This window comes from Garra rufa, chromosome 25 (genome assembly GCF_049309525.1).
Source record: "Garra rufa chromosome 25, GarRuf1.0, whole genome shotgun sequence".
NCBI classification, from domain to species: domain Eukaryota; kingdom Metazoa; phylum Chordata; class Actinopteri; order Cypriniformes; family Cyprinidae; genus Garra; species Garra rufa.
The window spans coordinates 2,391,195-2,412,499 of record NC_133385.1 but is presented as its reverse complement, the minus strand read 5'-3'; the positions used below and the strand labels follow the sequence as shown (position 1 = coordinate 2,412,499).

Below are 21,305 nucleotides of genomic sequence, written 5' to 3'. Positions count from 1 at the left end.
ATTATATTTTATTTTTGTAAATTTTTTCTTATAATATATTTTATTTTATATTTTTTTCCCACTACTCCAATATAAGATACTTTTATACAAATATGCCAATAAGTCATGCCTTTTTTTTTCTTATTTAATTTAATTTATTTTTTTATTGCTTTAGTCACTGCACACATTTCTCCTACATAAAGCACTTTTTATACAAAAATGCCATTAAGTCACAATTATTTTTTATTTTATTTCATTTTATTACTAAAGGAACATATCATACTCCTACATAAGATGCATTTATACAAAAAACAATAATTATTATATTTTATTTGTTCACATTTTATTTTATACTATTTTTTTTATTATATATATATATATATTTTTTTTTTTTTTTTTACTTTTACTTTGAAATGAAAACACTCACACGTTTCCTAAAAAGACAATAAGTCTTGCCTGCCTTATTTAATTTAATTTTGTATTTTACTTTGCATTTTATCTTACATTATTTTTGCTTTATCTATTTAATGTTATTTTATTATTAAAAATTAACTCTTTATTGTATTATTCTTTGCTTGTTTATTTGTTATTAGTAAATTAACACTTAATACTCATATGTAAGATATTTTATATAAACCTTCTACCTAAGCTAAATCAAATATTTGGAGCACAACTTTGGCCAAAAGACTTTTTTTATAGTAAAATACTGTAAAAGAAATTCAAAGAAACTATTGATATCCTAGTAAATCCCAGTGTTGAATGGTGAGCTCTGATTGGCTATGGCGCATTGACTCATCGTTGTGGCCAGATCCAATCGTGCGGGACGTCCCGGGTCTTCCCACTTCTACATCCATTCCTGCCCCAGCTTTACCCCTAACCCCGTCCCGATCCCCATCATCCCCCTCTGTGTCTGGAAGCAATCATCTGCTCTCACAGACCTCCATACAGCATCAAATCCACCAGAGCAGCGGAAACACACGCTTTACATCTGAACACGACGCATACTACACCCTCAGACACACGTTTGCTAACTGCTTCAATCCTCATCATGCTTTCAAGCCCAAGAGTCACTGTTGCATAAAAGTCATTTCAACTAAAACCATATTCTATCTGGTCAGCAATTTCTAATTAATGAGTGCATGTGAAAAGCTCAGTTTTGATTGTTTTTTTATTGAACAAATAAATAAATATTAATATATATATATATATATATATATATAATTTTCCTTAGAATTTATAACTTTTTACGCTGCATTAATTGTAGATGTATATATTCATTTTTAGCAACAAAATTTTGTCCCAAAAGTATGTGAGATATGAAGAAAAGGCTAAATATAGTTTACAAAATTTTTTGGAAACTTAATATAATTTTATAATGAAGTGTTTTTGAGACCTAACACACCCGGGTCAAAAATGACCCGAACATGAATTGTTGTATCTCTTAAAAATAATTTGGGGAAATGTTTTTTATTTATTTATTTTAATTTTTTAGAAATGGTAAATGAGAAACTTTATTTATTTATTTACTATTATTTTTTATTTTTTTTGTTGCCAATAATAAGTCATAAGACACAGTCAGAGAAAGCTTAATTTATTTATTTTATTTTATCATTGTTTTATTTTATTTTATTATTTGCAAAAGTCGTAAGTCACAATCAGAAAGTTTTTTTTAATTTTATTATCTTATTGCATTTTATTTATTTGTTTTATTTTTTGCCATTAATAAGTCTTAAGACACAGTCAGATAAAGTTTAATCTATTTATTTTATTTTATCGTTGTTTTATTTTATTTTGTTTTATTATTTGCCAAAGTCATAAGTCTGTAGGTGAACGTTTTTTTTTTTTTAAATAAATTTTTGATATCTTTGGAGCTTTAGTGTTGCAGACTTTACACTTTAATCTTCCAAAGTCAAAAGTCACAATCGGAAATTTTATTTTATTTTTTGCCAAAAAGAAATAAGTCACAATCAGAGAAAGCTTAGTCTATTTATTTTATCTTATCTTTTATTTTATAGTATCTTATTTCATTTTATTAGATTTTTTGCTACTAATATGTCATAATTCACAATCAGAGAAAGCTTAGTCTGTTTATTTTATTTTATTATTTGTCAATTTATTTATTTATTTATTTATTTATTTATTTATTTTTTAGAAATAGTAAATAACTGCATAGTTCTTATACATAAGATACTTATACAAAAAAATCACCTCAAAATCAGAAAAAAAAAAAAAAAAAAATTGGCATCAAAAACAAAACAAAGCCTATTATTAGTATTTATTTATTTTCTGCTAAATCTCACATGTCTTAAAAAAGGAAAAGTTCTTTATGGTGTGTAAAAAATCTGAAAAAAAAAAAGTCTTCAAACACTTACAAAGTTTAATTCCTTTACTAAAATGATTGTGCTTCTAGAATTGTTTATGTGTGTTGTGTGTGTTTGTGTTTAGTGTTCGGTGAGCTGCGGCGCTGGCCTGCAGTCGCGTGAGGTGTTCTGCAGGTCAAAGGGCAGAGGTCGCGTGTCCGATGAGCTGTGTGATGTGCGTGTTCGTCCCGATGGTCTCCGCTCCTGCTTCCACACGGACTGTCAGACACACAGCTGGATGGCACACGAGTGGAAAGACGTGAGTAAAACACGGACAAGTGTGTTTGCTGATCCGTCATGGGTTACACATGCTCACCGTCTACATAACTCATGCTGATCCACTGCTTTACTTCACTACACTAGATAGAGCGCATACCTAGAGGTCATGACTTAAAGGTGAAGGTGAGATGCTGAAATTAATGCTGTTAAAGTCAGCCTTGGTTGAACTGGTCAAGGAGGTCTCCCATAAATTTTATTATTTTATTTTATTTTATCGCATTTAATTTTATTTATTTATTTTAGTTTAGTTTAGTTTAGTCTAGTTTTGTTTATTTTTATTTTTAATTTCTTTGCATTTTATTGCATTGCATTTTATTTTATTGCATTACTTTGCATTGTATTGCATTACATTGCATTTTATTTTATTGCATTGTGTTTCATTTTATAGCATTGCATTGCATTGCATTTAATTGCATTGTATTTTATTGCATTGCATTTTATTTTATTTTATTGCATTTTAATGCAATGCATTTTATTTTATTGCATTACTTTGCATTTTATTGCATTACAATGCATTTTATTTTATTGCATTACTTTGCATTTTATTGCATTACAATGCATTTTATTTTATTACATTTTATTGCATTGCATTACATTGCATTGCATTTTATTGCATTTTATTGCATTACATTGCATTTTATTTTATTGCATTGCGTTTCATTTTATTGCATTGCATTTTATTTTATTGCATTGTATCGCATTGAATTGCATTTTATTGCATTACATTGCATTTTATTTTATTGCATTTTTTTGCATTGCATTGCATTTTATTGCATTACATTGTATTTTATTTTATTGCATTGCATTGCATTTTATTTATTTTTCATTTTATTGCATTGAATTTTATTTTAATTTTTTATCGCAATGCATTGCATTGCCAAAGTCATAATTCACAATCAGAGAAAATTGATTTTATTTATTTTATTTTTTTGACAGTGACAAATCATAAGTCACAATCAGAGAAAGCTTAGTCTATTTATTTAATTTTATTTAATTTCTTTGTTTTATTTTGTCTTTGTTTATTTATTTATTTATTTTTACTTTCATTTTATTAATAGTAAATAAACGCATAGTGACGTAAAGGTGAAGATGAAGGTGAGATGCTGAAAAAAATGCAGCTAAAGTCAACCTGGTTGAACTGGTAAAACTCCCATATGTTTTTTTTATTGCATTGCATTGTATTGCATTGTCATAAGTCACAATCAGAGAAAGCTTAGTCTATTTATTTAATTTTATTTTTTTGTTTATTTGTATTCAGTTTTATTTGGCTTTTATTTTTACAAAAAAACAGCAATATAAAATGAGTCACAGAGAAAGCTGTGTTATATTTTATTTTATTTTATTGTTGTTTTATTTATAAATAGTAAATTAGCACATATTTCTTATACTTAAAGATACTTTTATGCAAAAAAAAAAATATGTAAGAACATCAAAATCAGCCAAAAAAGAATCCAAATCAGAAAAACAAAAAAATAAATATAATTTATTTTATTTTAATTTAATTATTCGTTTCGTTGTAAATGAGCACATAGTACTTAAACATAAGATACAAAAATACCAATAACAATTTGATTTTATTTTCTACTAAGTCATATGTCATAAGTCACAATCAGAGAAATCTAATTCTGTTTTATTTTGTTTATTTGGTAACACTTTACAATAAGGTTCATTAGTTAACATTAGTTAAACACATTAGTTAACATGAACTAATAATGAATAGCACTTACACAGCATTTATTAATCTTTGTTAATGTTAATTTCAACATTTACTAATATGTTATTAAAATCTTGTTAACATTAGTTAATGCAGTGTGAACTAACATGAACAAACAATGAACAACTGTATTTCCGTTAACTAACATTAATGAAGATTAGTAAATACAGTAACTAATGCATTGGTCATGGTTAGTTCATGTTAGTTAATACATTAACTAATGTTTAACTAATGAACCTTATTGTAAAGTGTTACCGTTTATTTTATGTATTCTATTTTTCAAATAATAAGGCATAAGTCACATGCAGACATTTTAGGTTATTTTATTTTATTTTTTATTTTTATTTTTTGACAATAATAAGGCATTAGTCACAATCAGAGAAAACGCAATCTTTTTTTATTTGGTTTGATTTGATTTGATTATTTGCCCATAATAAGTCATAAGCCACAATCAGATAAAACGTATCCTATTTATTGTGATCTATTTATTTATTTTGCCAATAAGTCATAAGTGACAATCAGACAACGCTTAGTCTATTTATTTCATTTTATTTTGTTTATTTATTATCATTATTATTATCATTTACCAATAAAAATCATAATTCACAATCAGAGAAAGCAAAGCCTATTATAAGTACTTATTTATTTTATGCTAAAACCATTTTGTGTTGTTGTTGATGTTTTGTGATTTGGGTCTGAATGGCCGTGAGCTTTTCTGAGGTTGTCTGTGCGTCTCAGCCGAGGGTTTCTGTGATAACATCATGTGGAGATGAAACAGCTTAATACCTGATGATCTTCAGAGGAAAGCACATGTGTCCCACTTTCAATGCTGCAGATATAAAACACTCGCTCAGACGTCTCTCCATGTCCGCTGGAGCTGTCGTCTGAATGTAATCTGCGTGATTTGTGTCCCTCCGTCTCTCCAAATGCTTAACCTTAAATGCTCAAATATGGTTGTTATGAGCTGTATTGACCCCAGAGGATGAGAACGGCCTGATGGGAAACACTGCCGCCATCTGGAGGATCCGAGATTCGCTCACCCTTCAGGATATGTGCCTGATATGTGACCCTGGAGCACAAAACCAGTCTTAAGTCGCTGGGGTATATTTGTAGCAATAGCCAAAAATACATAGTATGGGTCAAAATTATTGATTTTTCTTTTATGCCAAAAATCATTAGGAAATTAAGTAAAGATCATGTTCCATGAAGATTTTTTGTAAAATTCCTACTGTAAATATATCAAAATGTAATTTTTGATTAGTAATATGCATTATTAAGAACTTAATTTGGACAACTTTAAAGGTGATTTTCTCACTATTTTGATTTTTTTGCATCCTCAGATTGCAGATTTTCAAATAGATGTATCTCAGTCAAATATTGTCCTATCCTAACAAACCATACATCCATGGAAAGCTTAATTATTGAGCTTTCAGATGATGTATACATCTCAGTTTTGTAAAATTGAACCTTATGACTAGTTTTGTGGTCCAGGGTCACATATATGGTATTTTGGAGCACTTCCTATGTTGATCTGCCTTCTTCGCTGGAAGCGTCTGCTAAATGATTAAATGTAAATGTAAAAACACCAGCAGATTTATATGTGAATCAGTTTAATGATTCAGCCAATCACACGAGTTGTGGGTGGGGCTCTCTGTTTGACTGACCAATAGGAGATAAAATCATTGAACTAGATAAAAAGTTTGACAAAAACAAAGTTGGCTTGGTTTGGAGTTTGATAATCTCTGAATAATTATAATAATTATAATAAATATAATAATATTTTTCCCAGTCCACACAGTTTTAGTTAAGGCAGAAATATATAATCCCATGCTGAAAAATTATCCAAACATGAGTCTTTCTTTGAAATGTCAAATGCACTGCTCAGATGTGCACAGTAACAGTTGTGTCGATGTGTGTCCAGTGTAACGTGAGCTGTGGTCGCGGGGTGAGGTCCAGATCTGTGTTCTGTGTGGACGGAGGGATGAATGTGGTTCCTGACAGCAAGTGTGACGCCTCTATCAGACCCCACACATATGAGCCGTGCCACAGCGCCACCTGTCTGTACGTCTGGATCACCGCCGCATGGAGTCAGGTACAAGTCTTTACAAACCTCCTCAAGACAAACATTAAATTAAATATTAAAATAGTAAAATTGCTCCACTTGCTTCTGCAGTTCACTAAATTAATAAATAAAACGAATTTTAGAATAAATTCTTAATCTTTTACTAGCTATTTTATTTATGCATTAAATTATAAATAAATAAATATTTAGTAAAGTCATAAAATACAATCTGCTGTTCCAATTCAGATAAAAATAAAATAATAAATAAATATAAATAACAAACTAATAAAACACTGCCACATGCTGCTCCAATTCACATAATAAATAAATAACTTCATTTACTAGCTGTTGCAATTCACATAAAAGTAAATAAAATACTAAATAAATATATGTTTTAAAATAATAAAATACTGGCACTTGCAGCTGCATTTTGCATAATAAATAAAATTCACATAATAAATAAATAAATAACTTTCTTTATTAGCTATTCCAATTCACATGACTATAAATAAAACAATAAATAAATAGATATTTATTAAAGTAATAAAACACTGTCACTTGCAGCTCTGAGTCACATAATAAATAAATAATTGAATAAAATGCACATAATTAATAAATAACTTCCTTTATTAGCTATTCCAACTCACATGAACATTAATAAAATAATAAATAATTATTTATTAAAGTAATAAAACACTGTCACTTGCAGCTCCAATTCGCTTAATAAAGAAATAAATAAAATTCACATAATAAATAAATAAATAAATAACTTTCTTTATTACCTATTCCAACTCACATGAACATAAATAAAATAATAAATAAATAATTATTTATTAAAGTAATAAAACACTGTCACTTGCAGCTCCGAGTCACATAATAAATAAATAAATAAAATTCACATAATTAATACATTTATAAATAACTTCCTTTATTAGCTATTCCAACTCACATGAACGTAAATGAAATAATAAATAAATAGATAAAAAAATATTAAATTAATACAAAACTGTCACTTGCTGCTCCAATTCATATAATAAATAAATAATTTCCTTGACTAGCTGTTTCAATTCACATAAAGATACATAGAATAATAAATAAATAGATATTTATTAAAGTAATAAAATGCCGGCACTTGCTGCTCCAATTCACATCATTTTGATTCATTAATTATTCAAATAAATGAATGAATAAATACATTCCTTTAGTAGCTATTCTAATTCACATAAAAATAAATAAATAGATATTTATTAAAGTAATAAATTTCTATCTCTTGCTGCTCCAATTCACATAATTAATAAATAAATATGCATAAATAAATAAATACTAACATTCCTTTAGTTTCAGTTCACATAAAGAAAGAAATTCACTTGGTCCTCCAATTCACAAAAAAAATAAAGCAAATAAAAATACTGAAATTCCTTCACTTCAAATGCAAAAAAAACCCCATAATAATAATAATAATAATAATAATAAACATTTTTTTTTTTTTTTTTTTTTTTTTTAAGAATAGTAATTGAAAAAAAAAATGTAAGCACATTAGTGTTTAAAATTCATGGTCGCCATTTTAGGTGAGAAGAAACATAAATCCACATTTTATTTTGTGTAAATAAATACAAATGTTAAAAGCAGTATTAATGGACATTTTAAAAAGGTTTCTTCAGAAATAATTTTAGCGTGGTTGACATATAGTAAGTTCAAAGACTCTATATAATTGTCATTGCTACTAGTTTATGTTGTTATTTTGTGTATGTTGCCTTTTAAGAGAAAGAAAATTAATTGAACTGAGTGATGCAGTTGTTTTTGCCATTAATATATAGCCATTGCAGACTGACACTGTGTTAAATCATCACTAAATGAATATAAATATGAGGATAAATGTGACCATGGGCCACAAAACCAGTCATAAGGTTAAATTTTACAAAACTGAGATGTATACATCATATGAAAGCTCATTAAATCAATTTAATTTCTAATGATGTATGGTTTGTTATGATAGGACAATATTTGGCCGAGATACATCTATTTGAAAATCTAGAATCTGAGGATGCAAAAAATCTAAATACTGAGAAAATCACCTTTAAAGTTGTCCAAATTAAGTTCTTAGCAATGCATATTACTAATCAAAAATTACATTTTGATAAATTTCTAGTAGGTATTTTACAAAAAATCTCAATAGAACATGGTCTTTACTTAATTTCCTAATGATTTTTGGCATAAAGGAAAAATCAATAATTTTGACCCATGCAATGTATTTTTGGCTATTGCTACAAATATACCCCAGCGACTTAAGACTGGTTTTGTGCTCCAGGGTCACAAATATGAATGTGTTTCAGTGTTCGGTGAGCTGTGGCTCTGGACTCCAGCGGCGGGCGGTTCACTGCTCTGCCGTGACCTCTGACCTCCAGACGTATTCGCACGCATCGCCCTCCGACTGCACCGAACGCCCGCCGGCTGACAGCAGGCCCTGTCGCCTGTCCGAGTGTCCGTCAGCGGGACGCTGGAGCGCTGGGCCGTGGAGCGAGGTGTGTGTGTGTTTGATGATCAACACAAACTCTTGAAATGATGTGAGATGAAGTGAAGTGAGCTGTTTGTGTGTGGTGTTTGTTCAGTGCTCTCAGACGTGCGGCGCTGGAGTCATGCACAGGACGCTCGAGTGTCTCAACGATGAAAACATCCCATCTCAGACCTGTCCGCCGTCCAGCCGCCCGGAGACTCGCGCCACCTGCAGACAGACCGACTGTGAGTCTTTATTTCCACTTAAAAGGGGCTTCATTTAAAGGGGTCATCGGATGCCCATTTTCCACAAGTTTATACGATTCTTTAGAGTCTTAACGAAAAGTCTATAATATACTTTGGTTAAAAATTCTCAACAGTAGTGTAAAAAACACCCTTTTACCTTGTCAAAATCAGCTCTGCAGAAAAATCAACTCATTTTATTGCCGGGTCCCTTTAAATGCAAATGAGCTCTGCTTGCCCCGCCCCTCTCTGCTGTGGGATTATGAGCCGTAATGTTTAGTTAAACCGCGCTTACTTGCCAACAAGCACATTATTGAGAAAGGCTGTTTGCAAAGATGCATAAAAACCCTTATCCTCACTTCTGCTGTGGGTGAACGATTCGCACAAACATAGACACATATGTAGATTAGGATTGGCGCTTTCCTTTTTAAACATGAATAACATTATCCACTGCGTCTTCAGCGGCTCAGATGACGGGAGTAAATGACGACTGCTATGTTCATTATTACATCCAACAACAGAACACCTCAATCGCTCAATTAGAGTCATTCTTGTCTTCCTCTGCACCTGAGTCACACTGTTTCAGCTCGGTGAGGGCGGGGCTAAGGTAAGGCGCTCATGTCAATCAACTCTCGTGGGAGGGGCCTCTGTCTGTGTGTCGCCACACCCACAAGAAGCTGAGAATGAGCTGATTTTAAAAAGAGGATATTACTTTTAAAGATTAAAAAAAAAACACTGGGTGGATTTTGATCATTGTAGGGTGGTTGTGTTCACAAACTGCCAACACACATTAATGTTCAAACAACATGGAAAAGTTAGTTTTGCATCCGATGACCACTTTAATCCTTAAAGACCTACGACAATCAGTAACAATTGTCATATATCATTATAAACATAAGAACTTTATGTCTAGCTCATTTAAAATTACAATTTTGGTTTTGTTTTCTTTAAAAATGAGTGAATTTTCACCATTTTAGATAAAACGCTAGCAACAATTGGGTGTTTTTTAGTGTCTACTCAAACAAAAACTACTGAAGTTTGGAATTTTTTCTTTAGAAATTTTTCTTTAGGTGTTTTACACTTCCAAATACAATTTTGTCCATATATGACATTCCCCAAGCAAGTTAAAGCCATTTATTACAATATTATTATAGGCACTTTTCAGTGAAAAACAGGCCTATTTTCAGGAGTAAATAGCAGAAACAGTGTTATATAATTGCAAAACACAGTAAAAAGTTACTTTTTCAGATAAATATATTCTTAATATGAGTATGAACAATAGACACAAACAGTGTAGGAAGTAGTGAAAACAATAACACAAATTGTCTTGTGCAACAAAAATATAAACAGTCCTAATTATTCACAAACTACACACAAAATGAGAGAGAAATATACAGAGTGCAACAGAAAAAATAGTGCAAATAATCTTTACAAACTATATAAGAATTAGTTACATAATTTTCCCGGGACATCGCTAAATGACGCCAAAACCTCAATTCCAGTGCTTTATCCGATATGTACTGCTGTTTCTTTCTTTGTTTTTGGTTTGTGTTTTGTCAAAGGGCTCTGTCGTGAGTATTTCTATGCTTTTTCAAAGAATGCTGTCATGCAAATGTCTTATTTTGCGTTTGTTTTCATGCACGCAAGACACACTTTACTTTCACTTTGCGTTTGTCCAGATTTCCAAAGAAACATGCTAATCAATGGTTCAAAAGACCAAAACCTGTTTATTGGTTGAATAGATGACAGTTTGAACCAATCTAAACAAGGGGGTGGGACTAAGCATCAACAGTTGTTTCTGTTTGGCTCAGAGGACCCAAATGCATTGGTTTGATCTGACGAATCAGTGCTGAGAAAATGTGATGACGACAGAGCCTCTGAATATCCAAATGAGACATCAGTATCACTGAAAAGAGTAGATTGTGTGCATTACGATACTTTTTTAATAGCATTTAAATTGGAATAGCGGTTCAAAAGTTATTAAACATTTAAGAACAATAGTTCTTTTTAGCCGTGGGCATCTGTCTCGGTCTTTGAGGGTTAAAGCAGAAAAACAGTAATACTGTATATTGCACTAGAAAAATGGTAACACTTTACAAAAATTTAATTTGTTAATATTTGTTCAAATGAACTTATGATAAACAATACTTCTACAGCATTTATTAATCCTAACTAAAAAGTTGTATTTGTTAACATTAGTTAATGCACTTTTTTATTAAACAACATTAATTGCAAATTCCATTATTTGGCCTTAAAAAGGTGTTATGAAGCTCTGACGTGTGTTTGGCTGATCAGGTGAGCTGCACACGAGCTGTCGAGAGGTTCAGATTAAGGGAGGCGTTCAGGAAGATGGAGAGCATTACATCAAAGTCCGATCCAAGATCCTCCAGATCTACTGCGCCGAGATGCAGAGCGGTTTCCCGAAAGAGTACGTGACCCTGCGCAGCGGACAGACCGACAATTACTCGGAGGTGTACGGATACAGGTACAGATCCATGAGAGACATGCGTTCACAAATGGGCAAGTGATTGGAAGAATTATGATTTACTAATGTTTTTTGAAAGATGTGTCTCTTCTGCTCACCAAGGCTGCATTTATTTGATCAAAAATACAGGAAAAAATTGTGAAATAATTTTAAAATTCGAAACAGATGTTTTCTATATGAATATATTGTGAAGTATAATTTATTTCTGTGGTCAAAGCTGAATTTTCAGCATCATTACTGCAGTCTTCAGTGTCACATGATCCTTCAGAAATCATTCTAATATACTGATTTGATGCTCAAGAAAATTTTTTTGCTTATCATCAATTATTAAAGGGGTCATTAGATACGCATCTTTAGGGTCTTAATGAAAAGTCTCTAATATACTTTTTAAGATAAATATATTCTTAATCTGAGTGTGAACAATAAACACAAACAGTGGAGGAAGTAGTAAAAACAATTGCAACAAAAATATAAACAGTCCAAACTATATAAGAATTAGTTACATAATATAACAACCAAATAGATGCATCTGCTGGCTGTAGTCCGCGTCAGAATCTATTTTACAGTTTACAACTGTTGCATCAATGTGCAACAGATGAGAAAGGCCATTTGCAAAGATGCATAAAAAACCCTTTTACTCACTTCTGCTGTGGATGAAGCTGCATCACAATTGATTCACATGAACATAGATGCATATGTAGACCGGGATTGGCGCTTTCCATTTAAAAACGAAAGTTACGTTAAATCTCTGCGTCTTCAGCGGCTCAGATGTCAGGAGTAAATGACAACTGCTACTGTGTGTTCATTAGTACATCCAACAACAGAACACCTCAATCGCTCATTCAGAGTCTTCCTCTGCACCTGAGTCACACAAAGGCGATCAGAGTCGGACTGTAAGACGCTCATGTCAATCAAATGTGTTTCGTCACAACAACAAGAAGCTGAGAATGATCTGATTTTTAAAAAGGGGATATTAAGTCAAGTCAAGTCAAGATTATTTATACAGCGCTTTTTACAATACAAGTTGTGTCAAAGCAACTTTACAGTATTAAAATAAGAAAATAAAATGTCAATAGTAATGCAAGAGTTTCATATTGCATCAAAGTCCAATTGGAGAGGACTCATCTGTTTCCCGTGGCCTTGTGCCGGTGGCCGTTTAGGGTAGGAGTTCTTTCCTGAAAATCACTGGGTGGATTTTTATCATTGTAGGGTGGTTTGTGAACACAAACTGCCAATCACACATTAATGTGCAAACTACATGTAAAAGTTAATTTTTTTTTTTTTTTTTTTTTTTTTTTGGTGATGCACTACTATTCAAAAGTTTGGAATAACTATGAAATGAAAACATTTATTCATTAAGCATGCATTAAAATGATCAAATGTGGCAGTAAAGACATTTTTAATGTTGCAAAAGATTTCTATTTTAAATCAAATCAAATAAAATGTATGGCAGTTACAATTTTTTGTAACATTGACAATAATCAGAAATGTTTCTTGAGCAGCAAATCAAATGACAGTGGATTTCTGAAGGATCGTTTGACACTGAAGACTGCAGTAATGAAGCTGAAAATTCAGACTTGCTCACAGAAATACATTTAATTTTAACAGATGTTCACATAGAAGTGCCTTTTTCAAATTTAAATAATAATTCACGATTTCTACTGTTTTGATCAAATTAATGCCGAGTATAAGAACCAGTTCTTTTTAAATATATACGTTTTTATGCGCACTTTCAGTACTAAATAAAATGCATATACAGTTGATGTCAAAGTTTACAGCCATCTTTTAGAATCAAAATAAAAGGGATCATACAAAATGCATGCTATTGTTTATTTAGCACTGACTTGAATATGATATTCCACATAAAAGATGTTTACATATAGTCCACAAGAGAAAATAATAGTTATAAAATATTTATAAAAATGACCGCATTCACTTGATTCTTAATACTGTGTTGTTTCCTGAATGATCTACAGCTGTGTTTTTTTTTTTTTTTTTTTTTTTTAAGTGATAGTTGTTCATGAGTCCCTTGTTTGTCCTGAACAGTTAAACTGTCTGCTGTTCTTCAGAAAAATCCTTTAGGTCCCACAACTTCTTTGGTTTTTCAGCATTTTTGTGTATTTGAACCCTTTCCAACAATGAATGTGTGATTTTGAGATCCATCTGAGGGACTCATATGCAACTATTACAGAAGGTTCAAACACTCACTGATGCTCCAGAAGGAAAAACCATGCATTAAGAGCCGGGGGTGAAAACTTTGAACAGAATGGAGAGACATGGATTAAAGTTTTTCTTTTTTGCCTAAATATCATTTTTTTTTTTTTTTTTTAGTACTTTAGAAGATACTTGCTTGTTTCCCAAAAGACAAAATAAGTTAAATATACCCTGATCTTCAAATTCAGGCTCTTAATGCATGTTTTTTCCTTCTGGAGCATCAGTGAGTGTTTGAACCTTCTGTAATAGTTGCATATGAGTCCCTCAGTCGTCCTCAGTCTGAAAAGATGGATCTGTTGGAAAGGACAATGAACAATTATCCCTAAACAAACCCAGCTGTGGATCATTCTGGTAACAACACAGTATTAAGACTCAAAGGGATGTAAACTTTTGACCTCAACTGTATGTATGTATTATTAATATTTCTCTTGATTCATATTTCCAGGCTACAAAACCCCTTTGAATGTCCATTTAACGGCAGTCGGCGACAGGACTGCGCTTGCAGGAATGATTATGCCGCTGCCGGTTACACAGTCTTCCATCGCGTGCGGCTCGATCTTTCCAGCATGCGCATTATTAGTGAGTCGTTTAAAAGTTATTAACCTCACTGATTATGCAAAATATACAGTAACACTTCACAGTAAGGTCTGATTTGTTAACTTTATCTAATGCACCAGCTAACCTGAACTGACATTAAAACTTTAAATATATAGAAATGTATTAAATACAAAGTAATCAATTTGATTTAAAACCATTTATCAAATAATAGAAATACAGTAATTTTTTACTGTCATTTTATTATAATTTTCATGTAAGTTTCATTTTGTCCTGATTGACCTGCTGTTTCCATCATGTTGAATTTCATCGAAATCTAATTGGATCTTGTTTATTTGTGTTTCAGCGACTGATGTGAAGTTCAGTCAGACGCTGTTTGGTCGCTCCATCCCGTTTGCGTCCGCAGGAGACTGTTACAGCGCCGCTAAATGTCCTCAGGTACCATCATTATACACCCTAGACGACTAGATGTTTAGAAACACCAGTCCAAACACAGTTTTCTCTGCCAAATGGATGAAATCACGCCAGAGTTCACTTGGAAATGCACCACTATGGCTCAACGGTTTGGAGTCAGTAAGATGTTTCTAAGAGAAGTCTCTCCTGCTCAGTAATGCTGCATTTATTTGATCAAAAATGCTGTAAAAATGTGAAATATTATTAGAATTTAAAATAGCTGTTTTCTATGTGAATATCTGTTAGAGAGTAATTTATTTCTGTGATCAAAGTTGAATTTTCAGCATCATTACTGCAGTCTTCAGTGTTACATGATCCTTCAGAAATCATTCTAATATTCAGATTTGCTGCTCAAAAAACATTTATGATTATTATCGTTGTTGAAAATAGTTGTGCTGCTCAATAATTTTGTGGAAACCATTGTGTTTTAATTTTTAAGAATTCACAGATGAATAGAAAGTTCAAAAGAGCAGCATTTATTTGAAATAGAATTATTTATAGAATTACTTATTTATAATTATTATAACATTATAAATTATCTTTATTATCACTTTTGATTCATTTAATGCTTCCTTGATGAAAAAAAGTATTATTTCTTGACCCTAAAATTTGGAGATATTTTTAATAATTGATTACTTTTTGTAATGCACCAATAATCTCTCTCTTCTCTGATTGTTTAGGGTCAGTTTAGTATAAATCTCAGTGGAACGGGACTGAAGGTCGCTGAATCCACCAAATGGGTTTCCCAAGGCAACTACGTCACACTCAAAGTTCACCGGTCAGAGGTGAGGACTTGGATTATTATTAGGGTCCAAACACTGAAGGTGTATTGGCGTTCTTTTTATTATTATTCTTCCTCTCTTAGAAGAATAGAAGAGTCTATGGCAGCCCATAGAACCGCTTACGGCAAAGTTATGAAATTTGGCACACTGATAGAGGACAGTCTTAACATTAACCATAGCAAGTTTGGAGTCTCTAACTTAAACTCTCTAGTGCCACCACTTGTCCAAAATTGTATGTTTATGCTAATAACTTTTGAGCATAAGGTTTAGTTTTTTTCACTACTTTTTCGAACTTGTCCATGACAGTTTGTCTGATTTTTACCAAAATTGGCTCAGATCAGCTTCAGACCATGCTGGCAAAAAGTTATGGAATTCAAGTTGATTAGTCAAACCATTCTCGAATAACACATGAATGAATTTTGATGAATAGCATGTAAGAATGTATGTGAGGCTATATCTCCACAACGGTTTGGCGTATTGAGACCAAACTTGGTGTGTGTTATAACAAGAATGACCTGAGGCTACCTGCACAGTTTCGGAGCAGCACCACCTAGTGGTCAAGAGATATGGAAAATGGTTGTTTTTGCTTATAAATTCTGAATGATTCGACCAAAAATCACAAAACTGATCTCTTTAGATTCGGAGGAGCATGCTGAGTCAAGCCATATCCATTTTGATTTTTTTTCATTAAATTCTATAATTAAGAGCACACCTTGTGGCCAAAAGTTATAAAGAAATTTCAAAAATTGCTTATAAAATGTGATTAAATTGGCCTATTTTAATGAAATTTGACCAAATTTGACTTGGATCATCTTCAGACCATACTGACGAAAGAAAAGATGCCAAACTGCATCTGAGGCTGTATCTCTGCAAAGCTTTGATATATTGACACCAGACTTCGTGTCTGCCATTGTCACCTCACACTGACTACGCCACATCAATTTGGAATCAGCGCCACCTATTGGTCAAGAGTGATAAACCATTCATTACCTATTAATTATGAAATTTCCAAAAATGCTAATAACTTCTGTTTGCATTAGCATATTTTAATGAAACTATATTCTTTGGGTTATGCCGAGAACATCAATACCAATTATGCCAAAATTGGCCCAACTTCATGTCCGTCATTTTGATTAATGTTGAAAACCTACTTTTTCAGACTCCTCCTAGATCATTGGTCAGATTTTCACCAAAATCGAGTCAGATCATCTTCAAACTTGGCATATTGAGACCAAACTTGGTGTGTGTTATAATAGCCATGACCTGAGGCTACCTGCAAAGTTTATGAACAGCGCCACCTATTGGTCAGGAGATATGAAAAATGGCTATTTTTGCTTATAACTTCTTGGCCAAAAATCACAACACATCAGATTCAGAGTTGAACCATATACGCCTCAAGGCATATATTAAGACATGTTTCATTACAATAGAATAGTACATTCAAATGTAGAAGAAAAATATAGAAAGTAAAAGTATAAAAAAAATAGCTTTTGAATGTATTAGCCTACTGTTATGAAAGTGATCTTAGTGTATTCTTTGGGTCGTGCAGAGAACATAAAAACAAATTTGCCAATCAACTGAACATCCTTTCCACCATTAATGTTGAAAACCTCCTTTTTCGAACTCATCTTCAGACCATGCTGGCAAAAAGTTATGGATTTTGTGTCAATATATGAAACGGTTTTCCTTTAACACGTAAAAAAAATATAAATAAATAAATTTTCAAAAAAAACAACAACTTATAATTGCATTAGCCTATTGTAATGAAACTGGTCTCAAAATATTTCTTGGGTCATGCCGACAACATACAATTATGCAATAGTTGGCCGAATATCCTTTGCACCATTTTGATTAATGTTAAAAAGCTACTTTTTCGAACTCCTCCTAGACTATTCATCTGATTTTCAGCAATATTGAATCAGATCATCTTTAGACAATAGGTGGCGCTGTTATCAAATCAATGTGATGTGTTCTGTGTGTGCTGACAAAAAGATATGGATTTCATGCCTCAAATTTAAGGCATAATGCCAAAATGAGGCTTTATCTGTGCAAAGCTTTGACATACTGACGCCAAACTTTGTGTCAATTTCATCTCACACCCATGTAAGTGATAACCCATGAAATCATATTACTAGTCATTGTTTTTATGATTTTTCACACATTTTGATTAAAATCATCCTAAAACGGCTTCAATTACCCATTGATGCAGTTTTTCTGATGCTTGCTTCTGTAGTGCTTGGCCCCAGCTATATTTATAATTATTATTATTGTACACAGTGATTTAATGATCGTTGTGTTTTATTGTTGTAGGACGGTAGCAGAATCTACGGCCGCTGCGGTGGTTTCTGTGGGAAGTGTCTTCCTCACCCAAATACGGGCCTTTTTGTCAAAATCCAGTAAGAAAAACGAGGAAATCTCTTCGCAACTCATTCACGTGTTTCTGTAACGTCTGGCAGCTACGGTAAACAGAACAAGTCCGAAACGTCCCACTCCTGCACTTTCCAAAAGATACGAGAACCAAATAACTGAGAGTCTCTTCACGAATCAGAATGCAGATTGGATTTGTTTTCATACAGGAATGTGGGTAAAATGATCATAATGTGAATGTAGTCGCGTGTTCTTGTGCACGACGGATCTGGAAATGAATCAACATCTGGTCAGGTGAGATCAACCAAATGAAACCTGTTAGATGAGTTCATTTATTACCAAATCCTGCTCCGCATGTTTGAGAGTTTTTTCTATTTTTAGTTCGAGCAAACGGTCAAATCCTTCATTTTGGGCAGAAAGGGATTTCAAAAGTATTTCATAATCCAAAATATCTGCTCTTTTTGGAGACTCACAAAAACACTGTTAATGCAGTTTGGATGAGTTATATTTACCCTGACGACAGCAAACAGCTTGATGTGAAAATAGAGATAATTTAATGTTTTATATATTTGAATGTTTGACTTGTGTCTTGCAGCAAGGTCTGGCTTAAAATGGGTTTGACAATCTGGAAAAAGGTAGAAAACACTGCAGAGGAGTGCTACTGAATAGATGTCCTTACAAACTAGTCTGGTTAATATATGATACGCTGTTTCAATAATATTTAATAGCATACTGACATGAGTTGCGGTGCTACAAACAATTCATAGCATGATGTTACCATGTGCTTTTGTATTTAACACAGTTATGATTCAATTACTAATTCAAAACAGAAGCAGTAATTCAAGTAAACCAGCCTAAGGTGGTCTGACACAGCATGACCTCCAGCTGAATGGAAAGAACCTTTAATTTAAACATTTAAAACTGCAGCACTGTCGTAAAGTGTAGTAGATTGTATGTTTTTACATTTAAATGTATTATTAGTAGTGCTGTCAAACGATTAATCGCGATTAATCGCATCCAAAATAAAAGTTTTTGTTTACATAATATATGTGTGTGTACTGTGTGTATTTAATATGTGTATATAAATACACACATATGCATGGAAGTATTTAAGAAAAATATGTTATGTTTATATAATAAATATATTTATATATATAATATTAATTATTGAATAAAAATGTATTTCAAAATAAATATGGAAAATATTCTCAAAATATGTACTGTATGTGTGTGTATTTATATATACATACTAAATATACACAGTACACACACACACATAAACAATAACTTTTATTTTGGATGCGATTAATCGTGATTAATCGTTTGACAGCACTAATTATTAGTGTCATTTGCTGAATTTAACTTTAAAAAAATTAACTGCAGAGCATGAATTTCGCACGCTCAAAGTCTAGTGTGACCGGGGCTTTAAAGCTGGTTTAGGTGAGTAACCAAAAACCAGTCGAACTCTAAAACCCGTCCTAATGCAGTGAATCGCATCAAAAAACAGGACTTAAATAAGTGCTAGTTGACATTGACTGTTATATACTAGCATTAATGTTATGAAAGTCTCTTCTGCTCACAGAGGCTGCATTTATTCTAACAAAAATACTGTAAAATTATGAAATATTATTAAGATTTAAAACATGTTTTATATGTGAATCCATCATTTATTTCTTTGTAGCAAAACTAAATTTTCAGCCTCATGACTCCAGTCTTTATGTAGCTACCCTGGAGGACCAGATCAAATCCGTCCTAATTCAGCTGAATTCAATTATTTGACATAAAATATATATAAAGTAAGTCATTCAATGTTAAACGAATGAATACAGTTTTACTACAAGGGAAGATTAAAACAGATCAAATAAAGCGGCATAACCCTACCTCTCTTCATCATAACCACTCATGCCTTTGATTGTCTTCTACATTATTTATGTTCGACAGTATTTATTCTGTAATTACATGTACATACGCCTCAACGGGAAAATCGTATTATTATATTATTAAATATTCATCTTTTAGCATTTGTAAGTCAATAACAAGAGGTTTACAGAATAACGGTGCTGTTTTTCCTACTGAAATGATGTGTAATGTAGTATAAATCGTTTTAACAACTCTCTTTTTGCTTTCAACCAAAGTCTGCTTACTTACACTTGATAATATAGATAATATAACTTGAAGGATGTTAACGTGTACGGTGTAACGGATCACCTACGAGCAGCTAACCAACCTTTGACTATCATTGTGTTGATAGACGACTGAACTATATGAGGTCTGTATCAGAAATGAAAGCACTATATGATGCACTATGTGCCAGGAGACATTAACACTTGTGTATTTTTAATATTCATACTTGACGGTTTGCATGTCAGTGGAAAGAAAAACGAGGCTTGTTTTCCACTTATTACCCAAAGATTATTTTCTAGAGCGTCTTTGCGCTGTTCAGTGTTTTATCGTGAGATCCTCGGTGCTATAATGAAAGTGAAATGTAAATGAGATGTTATGGATGTAATGGATTCTGCAGCACTGTACTAATGCTGATCATAATAAAAGGACATACGTTTATTTTGGTGGATTTGCCTGTTTTTTTTTTTTTTTATTGAAAACAAAAACAATTAAAATTCACTTTTTACAACGGGAATGTTTTTTTATTAGGTCTGTCAACTACATTTTCAGTTAATTGCGTGATGCTGATCATTTATTATTGTAAATGTCAAATAATCTATCAATATTTGCTGAGAAGAGACTCCAACTGAAGATCATTCCTAGAGCATTGATGATGGAGGGCAGATGAATGAAGAACTGAATAAAGTTGCTTCCAAAATTCATTTTTACATTAAATTGTTATTTATATAACCATCGGTTCATTCGTCAATTTTTTATATACATATATATATATATATATATATTGAATTAGAATCTGTTTTTATATTTTCAATTTAAAGTTTTAGTAATTTTTTTATGCAATATATAATGATAAATATTAATATATAAATGTATAACACAATACAACATACAAGTTAGTCAGTTATTTTAGTACTTTAAATGAAAACGAGAAATGTTGACTTAGCAATTAAAAATTGTATATATATATTTTTTTTCTTAAATGCATGAAATATATAAATAAATAAAACTAAAATATATATAATTTTATATTTTATTTTAAATATATTACACATTTATATATATATATATATATATATATATATATATATATATATATATATATAATAACAAAATATTGTTTTAGGTTAGTTATTTTAGTACTTTAAACAAGAATAAGAAATGTCTTAGCAAATAAAATTATACATATATATATATA

The 21,305-nt window shown here is 31.7% G+C and overlaps 1 protein-coding gene across 1 annotated transcript in view; it reads left to right on the top strand.

Moving 5' to 3' along the window:
• Positions 1-20,530, top strand: part of LOC141301015 (A disintegrin and metalloproteinase with thrombospondin motifs 20) — a 144,329-nt gene extending 123,799 nt beyond the window's left edge. Inside the window, exons 31-39 of the mRNA XM_073831270.1 lie at positions 2,425-2,598; positions 6,254-6,424; positions 8,728-8,916; positions 9,004-9,133; positions 11,426-11,615; positions 14,275-14,408; positions 14,731-14,822; positions 15,518-15,622; positions 17,930-20,530. Of these exons, the coding sequence (XP_073687371.1) occupies positions 2,425-2,598; positions 6,254-6,424; positions 8,728-8,916; positions 9,004-9,133; positions 11,426-11,615; positions 14,275-14,408; positions 14,731-14,822; positions 15,518-15,622; positions 17,930-18,019 (1,275 nt within the window). The 3' untranslated portion in view covers positions 18,020-20,530. The remainder of the gene's footprint in view (positions 1-2,424; positions 2,599-6,253; positions 6,425-8,727; positions 8,917-9,003; positions 9,134-11,425; positions 11,616-14,274; positions 14,409-14,730; positions 14,823-15,517; positions 15,623-17,929) is intronic.
• Positions 20,531-21,305: the final 775 nt, after the last annotated feature.